General features: G+C 42.4%; 1 protein-coding gene across 6 annotated transcripts in view; it reads left to right on the forward strand.

Annotated features, from left to right (window-relative positions):
* PLCB1 (phospholipase C beta 1) overlaps positions 1–14,767 on the forward strand; it is a 662,592-nt gene that overhangs the window by 564,116 nt on the left and 83,709 nt on the right. For 3 of the 6 annotated variants that reach the window (XM_064475872.1, XM_031434233.2, XM_031434232.2), the window contains exon 32: positions 3,732–3,849. The exons of 2 other annotated variants lie outside the window; for them this stretch is intronic. In XM_064475872.1, coding sequence (XP_064331942.1) covers positions 3,732–3,830 — 99 coding nt within the window. In that variant the 3' untranslated portion in view covers positions 3,831–3,849. Of the gene's footprint in view, positions 1–3,731; positions 3,850–5,099; positions 5,245–14,767 lie in introns of those variants that run through there. One more of the 6 variants, XM_064475871.1, reaches the window with a different exon arrangement.

A 14,767-nucleotide genomic window follows, 5' to 3' on the forward strand; every position in this document is an offset into this window, starting at 1 on the left:
GGCACTAACCTTCCATGTTTTACTCTTTGTCAAGTCTTGGCGCACTCACCCAGTGGTTCGTATTTTTGGTCTGTTGTGTAGAAGAAATTTCCTTTTCATTTTTATCAATGTGAAGAATTGCCTTTTTAATTTTTATTTTTTTGTACATCAATATCAGTGTATTTAATCAAATTAGCTATGTCTTTCAGTTCAATTTTATTTTACTCTTTTTTTTAATTGAAGTATAGTTTATTTACAATGTTCTGTTAGTTCCTGGTCTACAGTATAGTGATTCAGTTGTGTGTGTGTGTGTGTGTGTGTGTATATATATATATATATATACATTCTTTTTCTTATTCTTTTTAATTATAAGCTACTATAAGGTATTGCATATAGTTCCCTGTGCTATACAGTAGGACCTTGTTGTTTATCTATTTTATATAGAGTAGTTAGTATCTGCAAATCTTGAACTCCCAATTTATCCCTTCCCACCCCCATTTCCCCTGGTAACCATAAGTTTGTTTTCTATGTCTGTGAGTCTATTTCTGTTTGTAAATAAGTTCATTTGTGTCAGTTTTTTTTTTCAGATTCCACATGTAAGAATCGCCTTAAAATATATATATATATATATATATATATATATATATTTATATATATATATGTATATTCATTATTTTCTTGAAAGTAAAACTTAGACACATTTACTCTTTTCAGGCAATCCTCAAACATGAAAGGTTTTTACCTCCCTTTGTCTCCTCTTAATTATTTCTGAAATTTACTTTAATTCTATAGGTTTCTAAACCCACATGACATTATTCTTCTGTGTTATACAGGCAATGTTCATTCAGATTTATCTTTCTATTCTTAGGTGAATATTCTTTCTTGCGTCTCAGTCTGTTCATTTGGGATCATCTTCTACCTCCTTTAAAAGTTCCTTTTATACAATCTGCTGATGGTAGAGTCTTTAGGTTTGTTTGTTTGTTTGTTTGTTTTCTTTTTGGTCTGAAAATGTCTTTATTGCAGCTTTATTCTGAAATGACGTTTTCACTGAGTATAGGATTTTAGGTTGGCAGCTCTTCCTTTGGGCACATTGAAGAGAAGATTCTGCTGTCCTCCGGCTTCTCTTCTTGTTGAGACATTAACTATCAGTGTAATTCTTTTGGTGATAACTTGTATTTTTCCTCCTTTGCTGGCATTTAGAACTTTTTCTTATGTTTTATGCAATTTTCCTATATTGTATCTAAATATGCATTGGAGGTGGCCGGGTGGATAACTTTCATCAGCTCTGTACAAACTTAGCTATCATGTCGGCAGAATGGCTTCCATTACGTTCTCCAAAAATGTCCTTCCATCACATTATTTAAAATAATGAGTCGTAAAATAAAATGAGCCTTCTTGTTCCATCTTCTCTCTCTCTTCAGTCTTTCCAGTATTTTGCATCTTTCTGTCTCTCTCTGCTGCCCTGTGGACAGTTTTCCTTCTGAGCCTTTTTCTAACTCACTAATTCTTTGTTTAGACAGCTGTTCTACTCATCCCTCGAGTTAATTACAGCTTTTGTATTTCACTTAATTCTGGACGTTCTGTTTGGTTTGTTTTCACATCTGCAGTTTGGGCATCTGGGTTATTGTAGGGAAGGTTTCCTGTGAGATTCCTCACTCCTGGCCAGCCCCAGGCTTTCAATTTTGTCCCCACACCAGAAGGCTGTCAAAAGATGAATTCAAATTTGCCAGCATTCATGAAGGCCCCTCAGGGCCATAGCGCCTCCCCTGCTTACCACCTGCCTAGGTTTGATGTCCCTTGCAGTTTGGGCCTGATCATTCTTTAAATTTTGGTGATTCTTAGTTTCTTTAAAGAATGTAGTTTGAGTCTCAAATTCAGCTTTTCTGGTTGTTTTCAATGAGAATAATGGTTCAAGTAACCTAACCAGCCATTACCAGAAATAGAACATTCCCACAGAGCATTTCTAAGATGTTTGATTTAGCATGAGCTGGACATCATTTGAACATCTGTATCTGTCTAGGTTCAACTAGAGAAGCATAACCAATGGGAGACTCTGCGTGTGTGTGTGTGTGTGTGTGTGTGTGTGTGTGTGTGTGTGTGTGTGTTGCAGAGAACCGGCTCATGTAACTGTGGGCACTGGCCATGCAGCCGCCACAAGGCCATCTCTCCAGCTGATGATGGACCCTGGCAGGGAAGGTCACGGGTGGGCTTCGCAACTAGGATAACCTTCAGAAGGTGAAATTCTGCCACAGAGCTGAAACGCGCGCACGCACATACACACACACACACCCCTACCTTTATACACTTGAGGGGAAGCTTAGCATGTTTAACCACTTGGGCATCAAAATAGATTTTGCCCTAGCTAATTATGCCACTGTATGGAAAATCTCATCTAAGTTAGTATCCAGCAGCAATTACCTATTTTGGGTGGCACAGAGAAATAGGAATGTGTTGTTTTCTAGCATTTGTTGAAAAGGATTGCACTAGGTTTTGGGAAATAACATAATGAGCTTGTTTCAATTCAGAAATTTTTATGAGGTCTTTGTTTTTGATGGAATAAAAAATAACCCTAGGACTTGCCAAATACCATGAAGCAGTTGGGGCATCTCTATGATCACTAAGGTGCTAACTGTAGCTCAGCCACCCCTGCCAACACCACCACCATCTCTCACTCAGATGGGTGTTCCTGCTTCCTTGTGTGCCCACACATAATCAATTTCCAACATGGCAGCCAGCATCACGCTTTTAGAATGTAAATCAGATCCCTCCTCTCTTTAAGACCTTTCCATGGCTCCCATATTTCTCAGAAGAAGAGTCTACGAGGTCCAACATGACCTGGCCCCACTGGCTGCAGCCCCTCTTTGGTTCCTCATTGACCTACTCTCTGCTCAGGCCACCTGGGCTCCTTGCTGGGCCCCAGTGAGCCAGACCAGTGCCACCGCAGGCTATTGCATGGACTCATTCCTCTGCCCAGAATGTTCATTTTCTCAAGTGTCTGCTTGGGCAACTCTCTCCTGTCTTTTAAGTCTATGCTCAAATCTCTCTTCTCAAAGAGGCCTTCCATGACCACTTGATTCAAGTTTACAACCTACTTTCACCACTCTCCCACCCCTGGCCTCTCCTCCCCCTTTCACTCTGCTCTACTTTCTGGTTTCTATAGCATGGATCGCCTCTCACTACGTCACATACTTCTTTCTTAAGTGTGTCACTCTGTGTTGGTCCCTCCCCATTAGAATGTAAGCTCCACAAGGGCAGGGGCTTTGACTCTCTTGCTCACTGATGCTCTTGAGTTCCAGGCATCCAAGAACAATACCTGGCTCAGAGTTGGTGCTCAGTACATATTTTTTGAATAACTTATGTCGAGGGCAAATGAAACTAACTTTGTGTACTAAGAAATGTATAGCCATTAAGCCCAGACTCATTGGGCTGCTGTCAGTAGTTCAATGCAGTCTTGTCTCAGGTTTCCTGACAGTAGTAGGATTTTGTGGAGAACTTCTTAAAAGCAGTAGCTGTGATCATATATGACATCTAATTCCTACAAAGGTAGGGAAGAACTAAAGAGAATTCAATTGCCAGTTCCATCACATTTGTGATGGAAAGTGTTGAAGTAGATAAAAGAATTGGAGGTTTTAAATCTCCATTCTCAAAGGCACTCCAAGGGAGTTCCCAGACCAGTCGTTTGAAACAGCAGATGACTTAGAAATCAATTTCAATGTCACAAAAATGACAGCCTCCCTTTTTTTCCCACACAGGGGGACGGTTCCTCCTCATTCTTGTCGGAAACTTGCCATGAGGATCCCTCTGTTTCCCCCAACTTTACTCCCCCCAACCCTCAAGCTCTCAAGTGGTGACCACCATCCTTCCAGCCAGGTAGGACAGGATGGGAGGGGTCGCTTTTGAGAGAAGGGCGGCGTGTGGCCGTCTGGTTTCCAGGCATCGTGGACGTGCTCCCTTGTTCTTAACCCTCTCTCTCTCTACAACCCCCTCTATTTCCTGCTGTAGTTCTCAGCCACGCCGGCGAGGCACCTATCATCTTTACCTGCCTTCCTCTGGTACTTATCTCTGAGTCATTGTTCTCTCTCCTCCTGACATAAATTCTATTCTTCCATATTGTCTTCTCCTGTCTTCTGTTTCTCTATTTGCTAAACTGGCTTCCCTTTTGACCTTGATCTGTCTTACACTCTCACTATTATTTCCACTTTAGAAACATTTTTTTTTAAGTTCCTACTTCTCACAGCACTGGTTTCCCAGTCTTATTACCTTCAAATCCATGGGATTAAATTAACTCTCAGGGAGTTTTCTCCACACGCCACCCAGTTTGCCCTCCCTTTAAAACTCCAGCAAAGGTCATTGTATTCCTACATGGTATTTTGAGTTAAGGGGATAGCTCAGACTTTCCTGATTATCTTAAATCAAGGGGGCTCTTGAAAATACCTCATCAATAGAGATACTTGAGTCAAGGGCTGCTGGCTGGAGCAAACTGAAGCTCGAAAATTAAGGAGAACTTTAACTTGCTGGAGGAAATACGTGAAATCTATTGTATTCCTTGGCTAATAAGAAAACTGGACTATGCCATTCCAATGGGTGTGCCTTTCAGGGTGAAAAGAGGCTAATTACTGTGATTATAAAGAAAACAAACTTCTGATGTATTGAAGATGGAGTTCTAGTGAGAAGTGTGATGTTTTTGTCTTCAAGCACCTTTGATCTGTGAAGCAGGGCAGTTTAGAAACACGTTGAGGAATTAGTAAAAACAATAATCTTACTGAGGAAGAGGTTAAGTTCTTCCTTTTCCTCTACATCAGTTGCCACATACAGTGAAGCTCTAGCTCAGTGACTTTCGTTTTTAATGAGCACATGAATTACCTGGAGATGCTGTGAAAATGCGGATTCTGGTGCAGGAGGTCTGGATGGGACCTGGGATCTAGCTTCCAGGGGGATGGTCTTGCTGCCACACCTTCAGGGACCACCCCTAACTAGCACGCCCTCCTCCTCCTGGCTGGAGGACCTGGAAGGAAACGCTTTAAGCTGCCTTCACGGCAGCTTAAAGCTTTAATTTTTTTGGCCTCATCAAGAGCCTGACCCTTTGGTATCTTTTTATTTTGTACTGTTGACTGTGACAGGACAGCAGGAGAGGCAAGCTGCAACCTGGCTATGAATTCTGTCCATGTCCTCCCAGCAGTGACGTCCCCATGGTGACCTTGTGACAAAGCCCACGTCAGCAGGTGGGGTGGAGGAGGGGCGAGTAATATTGATTTCCCCAGGAAGATATCAGAGAGACCTTGAAAATGTCTTCCTCATGGGGCTATAAATTTTTCGCCTACCTTTTAAGCCGTAGATTATAAGCATCATTGGATTGTTTTCTGTGCACTTGATATTCGTGTCCTGGTATTTTTGAGAGTTATTGTGAAACCTTTAATACCCCAGGTAGAGTACTGAATTCTCTCCGAGGAGGTCAAATGACAGTGGAGCTCAGACACATGACTTGGGTTTTGTTTTTCAAAACAAATGCAATAGAGACACCAAAGTTTTGTCCCTGTGTTCTGTCAGGCTTCTGATGGCTGCTTCGCAACTTGAGTTCCCTTCAGAATGTCAAGTGAGCTTCCTGCTTAGCAAAAACAATTATTTTCAAAAGACACAGATATTCCCACAATACCTGGACATTTAAAAAAAATCTTTAATCACATAGTTAGTTTGGTCCCTTTGGCTTCCCACGTATAAAAAGGCAACATAAAAATAAACCAATTTCACACTTCCCATGGAAAAATAGGTCTCATTGCTAAAACAGAAAAAAAAAATAATTACACTATTTTGTGTTTGAAAAAGAACAAAAAGTTCTTTTCCAGCAGTGTACGGAAAGTACATTTTGTACCAAGTTTAATATTTCCCCAGTGTTCCTTCCTCACCTTAAACATCCCCATTGATAGGCTAAAGCTGAAAACCAAAATGAATGAATAAAAAGTAATAGTACATAAAGCCATCACACATTTGCCAGAAAAGAATGAGTTTTTTACTGTAAGATTGATCCCAAGAACACTCGTCATATAAATACTCGAAATTTCACAGTTTTAAGTTTGTGAACGCAAACCTTCAGGGATGAAAAATATATTCCTTGTAACCAGCTAGAGATGAGTAGGTGAAACTGAGCAGGTTAATTGCACTTTTAACCCTGGTAACTTCCATTTTTTTAAATCCATACAAATCACTGTAGAACAAGATTAAAAACAAACAAAAAAGGATGTTTGCTCATTGTTTGTGTGGATCAACCTTTAGCGAAAGAGCTTTTTGTAAAGTGCCCAATTTCTTAAAATGCCAGTGGTATAGCACTGGAAAATTATAAATTTACAACAAGCATTTGTTAAGTTCTTGCTTTATTCTAAGCTATGCCGATTTCAAGAGGGAGCAAAAACTCACAAAGACTGCAGTTCCTACGTGCTTTAAAAAAGTAAAGAGCAATTCAAGGCCATAGAACTGTATAAAAAATTATTTTCCTGACATGGTGTTTTATTATATTATAATAATAAAATAATAAAAAATAATATAATAAATAATATAAATATAAATATAAAATATAAATAATAAAAAACCAAAAAACAACTAGTGTTGACTGAGCCCTCTCTATGATGCCAGTCACCTTCAAAGGACATCACACATCTTAACTTCTTATTCCTGCCTTTGTGCAGCTGTGGAAACTACAGTTTAAAACTATTAATGAACTCTACTCAGATCATACAAGAGGTGCCAAACCTTGGAGACCCCATGTTTTGTGTCCTTCTGCTGTCTCAGGAAATCAGATATTTCTGTAAATATCTGAGGCCGGGACTTTGTGATCTTGGTGTCAGAGGTGTGACGTCACTTTCTCACATTTCATGGACAGGCAAGTAATAAGGGTAGACCACCGTGCCTCAGTGTACTCATCTGTGCAATGGAGAGCCAACCAGCCTCTCTGTGGAAGGAAGCCAGTCTCTGAGTGGTCAGAAGGGGTGGACACCCATCCCGTATAACAAACCCTGTTTTGTTTGCTGGTGACATATCCCAGCCTCCACAAGATCACCACCAAGTCTTGCCAGGGATTCAGCCCCCAAGCTGGCCACCACAGCAAGAGGGAATTAAACGCCATAGACAGGATGTTCAAGTTTCTCAAAAATCACTTTTTTTAAACAACTGTCTTGGAGAAGAACATCTCCCAGGACTAGATCTTAGAGAACTTCCAGCCCCATGAAAACGGGACTCACCAGGAAGGAAGCCTGTTCTTCTGTTTTGGATCAAGAGGATATGATTTCATTTTATTTTATTTTAATTTTTAAATTTTTTAAATTGAAGTATAGTCAGTTACAATGTGCCAGTTTCTGGTGTACGGCACAATGTCCCAGCCATCAGGAAGCCTGTCCCCGAGGGGCGGGCAGCCGTTTTCTGTGCTCATCACATCCAGCGAGAAAACGATGCTAAGTAGAGTGAGACATGGTGGAGCCCATACGAGTGGGTTTAAAGGATTTGACACAATCTTCTCCATCCATGGCTGCTGAGCGCTCACCGCTCCCGTCTAAAGTGCATCGGGATCGAGGTCAGACCCCTCCCCTCCTCTCCACCTGGGCTTGCCTCCCCCTCCACTGTTCTCCGCGTCCAGGTTGCCCAGCTTACAGCTGGAGACAAGATGGGCTTGCTTCCTTTGAGATTTCCCTCCCTCCCTTCTCCCCACACTCTCCCCTCGTACATCCCTCTCTTCCCCCAGCCCTAGAACAGCGTCCTCGTCAACGAACACCTGCTTCTCCCACTTGAAAAGTCACGTATTAGATGATGAGAAGGGAGCTGGAGTGGACCCTGGGCTCTGCACTGTGGTCTCTTTGTCTCTGCTAAGGAATTGTTTTTACAGCTTTCGTTGATTCATTTAAATACTCTTTACTCAGTCCCAGTATTTAGCCCTAAGGTTACCAGGAAATCCAAGGGAACCCCTTGGAAGAGCTGTATCTCCTTTTAGATTGTATTTAAGTCTCAGTTAAAGAACAGGAGGGGCTTCTCCAGAGCATGTGACCAAAGACCGCGTTCTCCTTTTGCTCTGGAGTCAAAGTGAGGTGAACTGCTTTGGGCTAAATTATGAAAGATTTAAGCAAGAAACCAAGAAAAGTTTCCAAGAAGTAGAATTTCTAAGTACCCAGAGATTCCTGAGGGTTATTATGTGTCTCTGAGGATCTTTGAATGTGGCAGCAGAGGCTGTCTGAAGGCAGAGAGCTGTGTATGACTTGAGTGACCACTTTATGATCTCCTTTAGTCCATGAAGAATACGGTTAATTAAACTCAGAAGTTTGCCACTAACATAATAGGTATGAGATCCAGAGAGTTCAGGGTGATGGAGGACTCATTAAATAGGGTTGCATAAAAATCATGCTGAAAGATTTAATGAGTCCGTAGGGTCAGTTACAGAACAATGGAGCATAGACGACCTAGAAAAAGTAAATTAGAATCAATATCATGTTTCTGAATTAACAACTATAGATTGCTATATGGACACTGGAGAGAGAAATTCTATAATTATATCTTCACGCAGCATGTTGGTGTCCTCATCCCAGGGCAAATGAAAATTGCTCAGCATTAGTTTACTTGTCAGCAATAAAAATAAGTTTTTAGATGTGTGTTTATTTCTGTGGTCTCTTGGAACCATGAATGCTTAAGTAGCTGAAACTAGGTAAATAGTGCTAACTTTTTTTCTTTTGTTAATTCAACAAATATTTATTGAATGCCACAGCATAGCAGGCACTAAGCTATGTGGTGGGAAAAGAAAACGATGCAAAAAGAGGCAACCTCACCCCGCTGCTCACCTCAAATGGCTTACAGTCTAGCGCAGCCCCGTCCAATAGAACTTTCCACCGTGATAGAAATGTTCCATGTCTGATGGAATTGTCATCAGTCCAGTGCAGTTGCCACTAGCCACAGGTGGTTATTCAGTGTGTGGACGGTGATTGATCAGTGCAACTGAGGAATTGAAGATTCAATTTCATTTAAATCTGAGCATAAGTAGCCACATGTTGCTAGTGGTTCACATGTGGGCAACACAGGAAGATAACATGCTAAGTCTGAAGTTTTAAGGTGTGAACTACCTTTCTACAAAGGATTTGTGTTGGAACAAATCTATAGACATTGTTGTAATAGAGCTGTTTCAGGGGAGGAAAGGCTGACTGTCCTTGGGGAAACCAAGGAAAGCTTCCTGGAGGTAGTACCCCCTTGACTTATAGGATGAAGTAGAAGTTTATCCAGCAGAGGAGCAGACAGGAAGGAATTCCTCGTGACATTGTGACAATGCCCGGGGTGCAAGTATCACTGCCGTGGAATGCATGTAATTTCATAATTCACATGTGACAGTGTAACAAAATATCTCTAACCGGGTGGCCTGTCCAGCAGAAAACTATGTTCTCACCATTCTGCAATCTAAAATCCAGGATCAAGGTGCCAGCAGGGTTGGTTTCTGTGAGGCCTCTGTCCTCCTTACAGAACGGGCCTTCAGGCCGTGTCTAACATGACTTCTGACCTGCGCTCACACACGGAGAGAGAGAGAAAACTCCCGTGTCTCTTCCTCTTCCTCTTCCTCTAAGGACACCAGTTCCGTCAGGTTAGGGCCCCACCCTTATGACCTCATTTAACCTCAGTGACCTCCACAAAGGCTAACTTTAATGAGTCACGATTCAGTTCTTAAAATCTGTTTTTCAATAAGGAAATATTGCTTTCTCTGTTTCTATTTTTCCCCTGAGAAAAGGAGATACACACCTCCCACTCAGCTCATGCAAATTTACAGAACACAGTCACCTATTGATCTAGCATTTGATGGTTTTAATCCCTGTTTTTTATTTACCTAGTAATGGGTAATAGACAACATAAAGTTCTAGAAAATGAGCAAGTACAAAAAAAATCTAAAGCAAAGTGTCCACCTCACAGAACTTGAATGTAATCAAACATTGCCTCAGCAAATACAAATATTAATCTTCCTTTATTCTCTGAGGACAAACCCCTGGTGAGCTGGCGCTGGATGTACTAGCTCACAGGGACGTGTTTTCAAATATTCCAGGGATTCTGTGAGCCACTTGTTAAACACAGACACTCTTAGAAAGTAGATCCTATAAATTTACAGTTAAACAAATTAGATTAAAAACAGAGGTCAAAACACCCCAGACTCACCACTGCTCATTAGTTAGGACCTTTGACTACTGTGTGCGCTCTCGAGGTCGCTGACATCTCTGGGGTCTGGGTGGTCACTAGGATGGAGTGGTACCTCACACCTCGTCCTAACCGAACACATCTTCCTATCTGAACCAATCAAGATTATCACTTGGGAGCTTGAAATTGGCTATAGTGTGTATATTTACACCAAGGAAATTAACAAACACTACGAATCAGGCTCTTTTTTTTCCCCCTAGGAGAACAGTCTATTAAACATTTACCAGCACACCACAGGCACAGGCCTTACTGTTTGATGGTGTGGGTTTTTCCCAGGATTATTCAGAGTTCCTTTTGCAATTTACCATAATTGGAAACATTGTTACTCATCTTTTGTAAACAAAACTTTCTGCTGAAACATAACTTACCACCTTTTTTGAATTTGATTTTTCTAAGTTCCCTCCACAAGAATCAGTGCTGACTTGTTGATCTAGGAACTCTCAGGCTCTGCATACATAAAATATTTGGGGCGGGGGAGGCAACAGAAAAGTTCCCTCAGACATAAACCTAGCATTGACGACGTTTTTCTAACCCAGTCAGCGGCGTTTTCTGCCTGAAATGGGCCTCCACTGCCACATAATACCCTTCCCACTGCTAACCTACCCCACAGCAAATACTAAACCCACACTCGCCTCATTGGTTTTAAAGAGGCCACTTTTTTTCTCTACTAAGTTTTAAGTGGCAATAAATGAAATAGAATAAGAAACTTCTGGAGCAAACAGCAGCGTTCAGCTGAAGTTTTATTTTCTGTACGAGACATTTCTCTCCCAGGTTGCCCTTTGTATTCCGAACAAGTGAGAAGTTGCCACGACTTTGAAAATGAAATGCCACTTGGCACAAATCACATTTTCTTCAAGTACAGTGAAGTCACACCTGCGGCCTCTGAACTCTGAAGCCCAGGAGGGAAAAGTGACTTGTCTGAGGTTGCAGAGTGAAGGAGGGGCCACACTCAACTCCCAGTCCACATCTTTCATTTCAGATTGACACCCCAGCACGACTTGTGTTCTGGTGAAAATCCTGTTCATTTGTGTTTTATCATCATCACATTACATGAGGTTGTTATGAGGGTTCTTATAGAAGATATTCAAATAGAAAAGATTTAGTGACTTGAAGTTTTCACTCCTTCTCTAGGTGTAACTTACATGCCCCCAAAAGTGAGAATCTTGGATCTAGGTTGAATTTAAGCATAGAATGGATAAACTCCTTGGCATATGGAGGGAAAAGAGAAAGGGTCCTGGGACATAGTTCCAGATAATGCTTGCTTTTAAGAGGTCTGGTTGAGGAGAAAAATGCCTGAAGGAGACAGAAAAGATACAACCTGTGGATGGGAGGAAAGCAAAGACTATCAGAGAAACCAAGAGGGAAGAAAAAGGCACCATATGAAGGGAGCGAGCCATAATGTCCACAGCCTGAGTGGTACAGAAACGCGTCCTGTGACTTCAGAAACAGGAGGTTATTGGTAGCCTTGCTGTTAGGGAGGGGGCCACAGGAAAGGTGGGGGTGGAGTGAAGCAAGATTGGAATGAGCAGGAAGCACGGATTAAGAGACAGCTTGTCCAACACCCTTCCCGAAGCCCAGACTTGAAGGGAAGCGGAAATCTGGAATATTGATGGGGGGTGGGGAGTGGACGGTGTCGGGAATCAGGGAAAATTCCTCTTGAGAAGAGATGAAGGAGCACTTCTAAACTATGATCCAGTCTAGTCTATCCTGCGATCACTAAATAAAATGATTGCCAGGGAAGAACAGAGAAAAGGAGATTTCACCCACTTAGTGGGTGGCAGGGCTGTGTTTTCCTTTGAAGAATCAATATTCATTGGAAGAATAATATCCGAGTGAGTGTGCAGCGTTAAGTACCTAGAAAGATCAAGAATAATGAAGGGCTTCCCTACACGCCGCTTAAATGTTAGGTTGCTTTCTCCTGCTGTTTAGTACGTCGACAGTAACACTTCTGCAACTTGATCTTCTGCATCACGATCTTCAGAGCCGATCGGAAGGGCACAAGCCTGCGTGACTGCTCCACTGGCATCTGTAGATCTGCAGACTTCCGCGTTTACCGTCCCATGATTAGAATTCACTCAGCCTGGGGTGGCAGTGGAGTTATTTGCACATAATAAGCTACTGTATTTTCTTTTCCTTCTAAGCATCCTCCTTCCCTCCCTACCACCCACCCCTCGCCCCGTCCCTGACCAAGTCACGATTCCAGGAAAGGAGAGACTGGGACTCCCCAAGGGAGAAGATTCTCATTAGCAGGGCAGAAATTTTGAAAGAGAGGTTTCAAGAGAGGAAGGGATTTCTCTAAATTTCTTTAGCTTCTTTTAACTCCAGGCCTGAAGGGGTGGAGTTTTGCTCTACACCCATCCTGGGACTTGGGATGTGACAGAGATAACCAGGAAAGCCTGCCTTTTCCAACCCTGGTAATCGTGGGGAAAGGAGGGGAGAGAGGATAGAGCAGGAGGAGAGATCTGTGTGTACCTCTCTGAGTTCTACTCTCCTGGCCAAAGTCCAGGAGCTTCTGAACAGGCTTACGGCTCCCATACCACGTGTGACTTAGAAGGGACAAGAAACATCCTGTGTGCCCCAGGGATAGGAAATGGTGTTGAGGAGCCTCATGGAAGCCTGAAAACAAGACAGAGAGGCTCCCTCAGGTGAGCTGACCCAGACCATGGACACCAGTCAGTCATCCCAAAGGCCAGTGGCCATTAGTCCGTGGAGGAAGCAAGAACAGCCAGTTGATGCAGAGACCTGTGAGGATGCGGAGGGAAGCCTTCGAGGTCTGAGCCTCCCACCGTCCCTTCTCCCACATTGAAGACACAGGGTCCTGTATGGACTCAGCCACCAATTGGGGAGATAAAAATGGAAAGAATGTCTTTGAAAGACTGAACTCTACCCCAAGAGACTAATTCATGCAAAAAAGTTTTAAGACCAATTCTACAGGGAGTTGGAATTTTGGAGCCACTCTGAGGACACTGTCTATTTCCCTTAACAGTTAGAAAGGCTGGGACGGCTTCGCTCACTCTGTTATCAGAAGCGCAGCTCCCACACACCAGGGACAGCGGCTTGGGGAAGTGTTTCCACTGTGACTTAAAGGACAGCCATTTCAGGGACAGGTAGCTCAGGGACTGTGGGTGGGCAGCGCCAGCCGCTCGGAGTCAACGGAAAGAAAATGGGTCGCCCGGGAGTTTTCTAACCTGATTGCAGGTTTCCTGGACACTGTGTCCTCTCCTGACCCGACACCTGCTGCGACAGGGAGATGTTTGTAATGAGGTGAATAACAAACAGTTTCATGAAGGTAGGTCACCTGGGGACAAAAGGCACCCTCGCCTGGATCGAACCAGCCTTTGCCCGTTTTCTCCTACCGTTTTCCTCTCCCAAATTGAACTCTTGTCAAAAGCTTTGGCAAGAGTTTCAGTCAAAGCCTTTGAATTCACATTTTTTAGAAGAAGAAATGTTTGCTGCTTCGTGGCTGAAAATTATGCTCAATTCTGCCGAGCTATGACCAGAAAATTTTTGTAATGTCTGTTTCATATATCAGAGCTCCAAATACCCTTCTGTTAAGAGCAGCCCTAACACGAAATATCCCTAAGAGACAAGTTAATTAGACTGGCACTTGGCCGCCACTTCTCTGGTGTTATTTCAATGGAGTTATCCTGTGGAAGTACCCGTTGGTGACCGTGTGTCCCCGCGAGGCCACAGAATCGGCAAAGCACTCCCCGTGACCCACAGTCTCTCTCTGCGGATGTGGGGGCCAGGGCGCTGCTGGGCCTTTATGACAATCGTTTCCTTGTCTTGAGACTTTGTGCCTAAATATGTTGATTGGTGTGTTGGCCAGAGTTTTATCATGATCGTTTACATTCCTGCAGTTCCTTCATAGTTAAATCCCAGTGGCAAACTGAAATGTGAGAAAGCTATTATGGGAGATTTTACAAGGGGCCAAGGCGAGGAGTAGAGTCACCTCGGGTGGTCATCAACCGCTCCGCAGCTGTGTCACTGTGTGACCAGGATTCGACAGGAACATTCTGTCGAAGGAGGAAAGCTAATTTGGTTGGAAAACTTGGAGACTGTGTATTGAGAGCTCTTTTATCACCTAGATCTCTAATCTTGGGATTCTAAGACTCACTCACTTATCAAAAAGTAGAATAGAAACTAGGTTTTCTTTTTAACATTTTTTTATCTCTTGAAATCAGAGGGCAGCAGGTTTGAAAGTATCATTCCATCCCCTGACCTGTCCATCGGGCCAGCCATCCATGATACATACGTGCATATATATATATATATATATATATATATATATATATATGTGTATATATATATATATATGTATATATATATATATATATATGTAAACGTATTTAAAAGGCAGATTTACTTATTGTTTTGGTATATTTCTAATCTAAAGAAGCCTTTATTGTTTGTTCTTAATAGCTTCTTGTCAGTAGAATTATTATTCTAATAAGAATTATTTATTATAATGCAATACAGGGAGGGTGTGCGTGCTCCTAACCCTCTGATCCACTTTGAATTTTGCACCATGTGTGTTACCTCTCTCTTAAATTTGTAATCCACCGGTTTTTTTTCATAACACGTG

This window comes from Camelus dromedarius, chromosome 18 (assembly GCF_036321535.1).
Source record: "Camelus dromedarius isolate mCamDro1 chromosome 18, mCamDro1.pat, whole genome shotgun sequence".
NCBI classification, from domain to species: Eukaryota; Metazoa; Chordata; class Mammalia; order Artiodactyla; family Camelidae; genus Camelus; species Camelus dromedarius.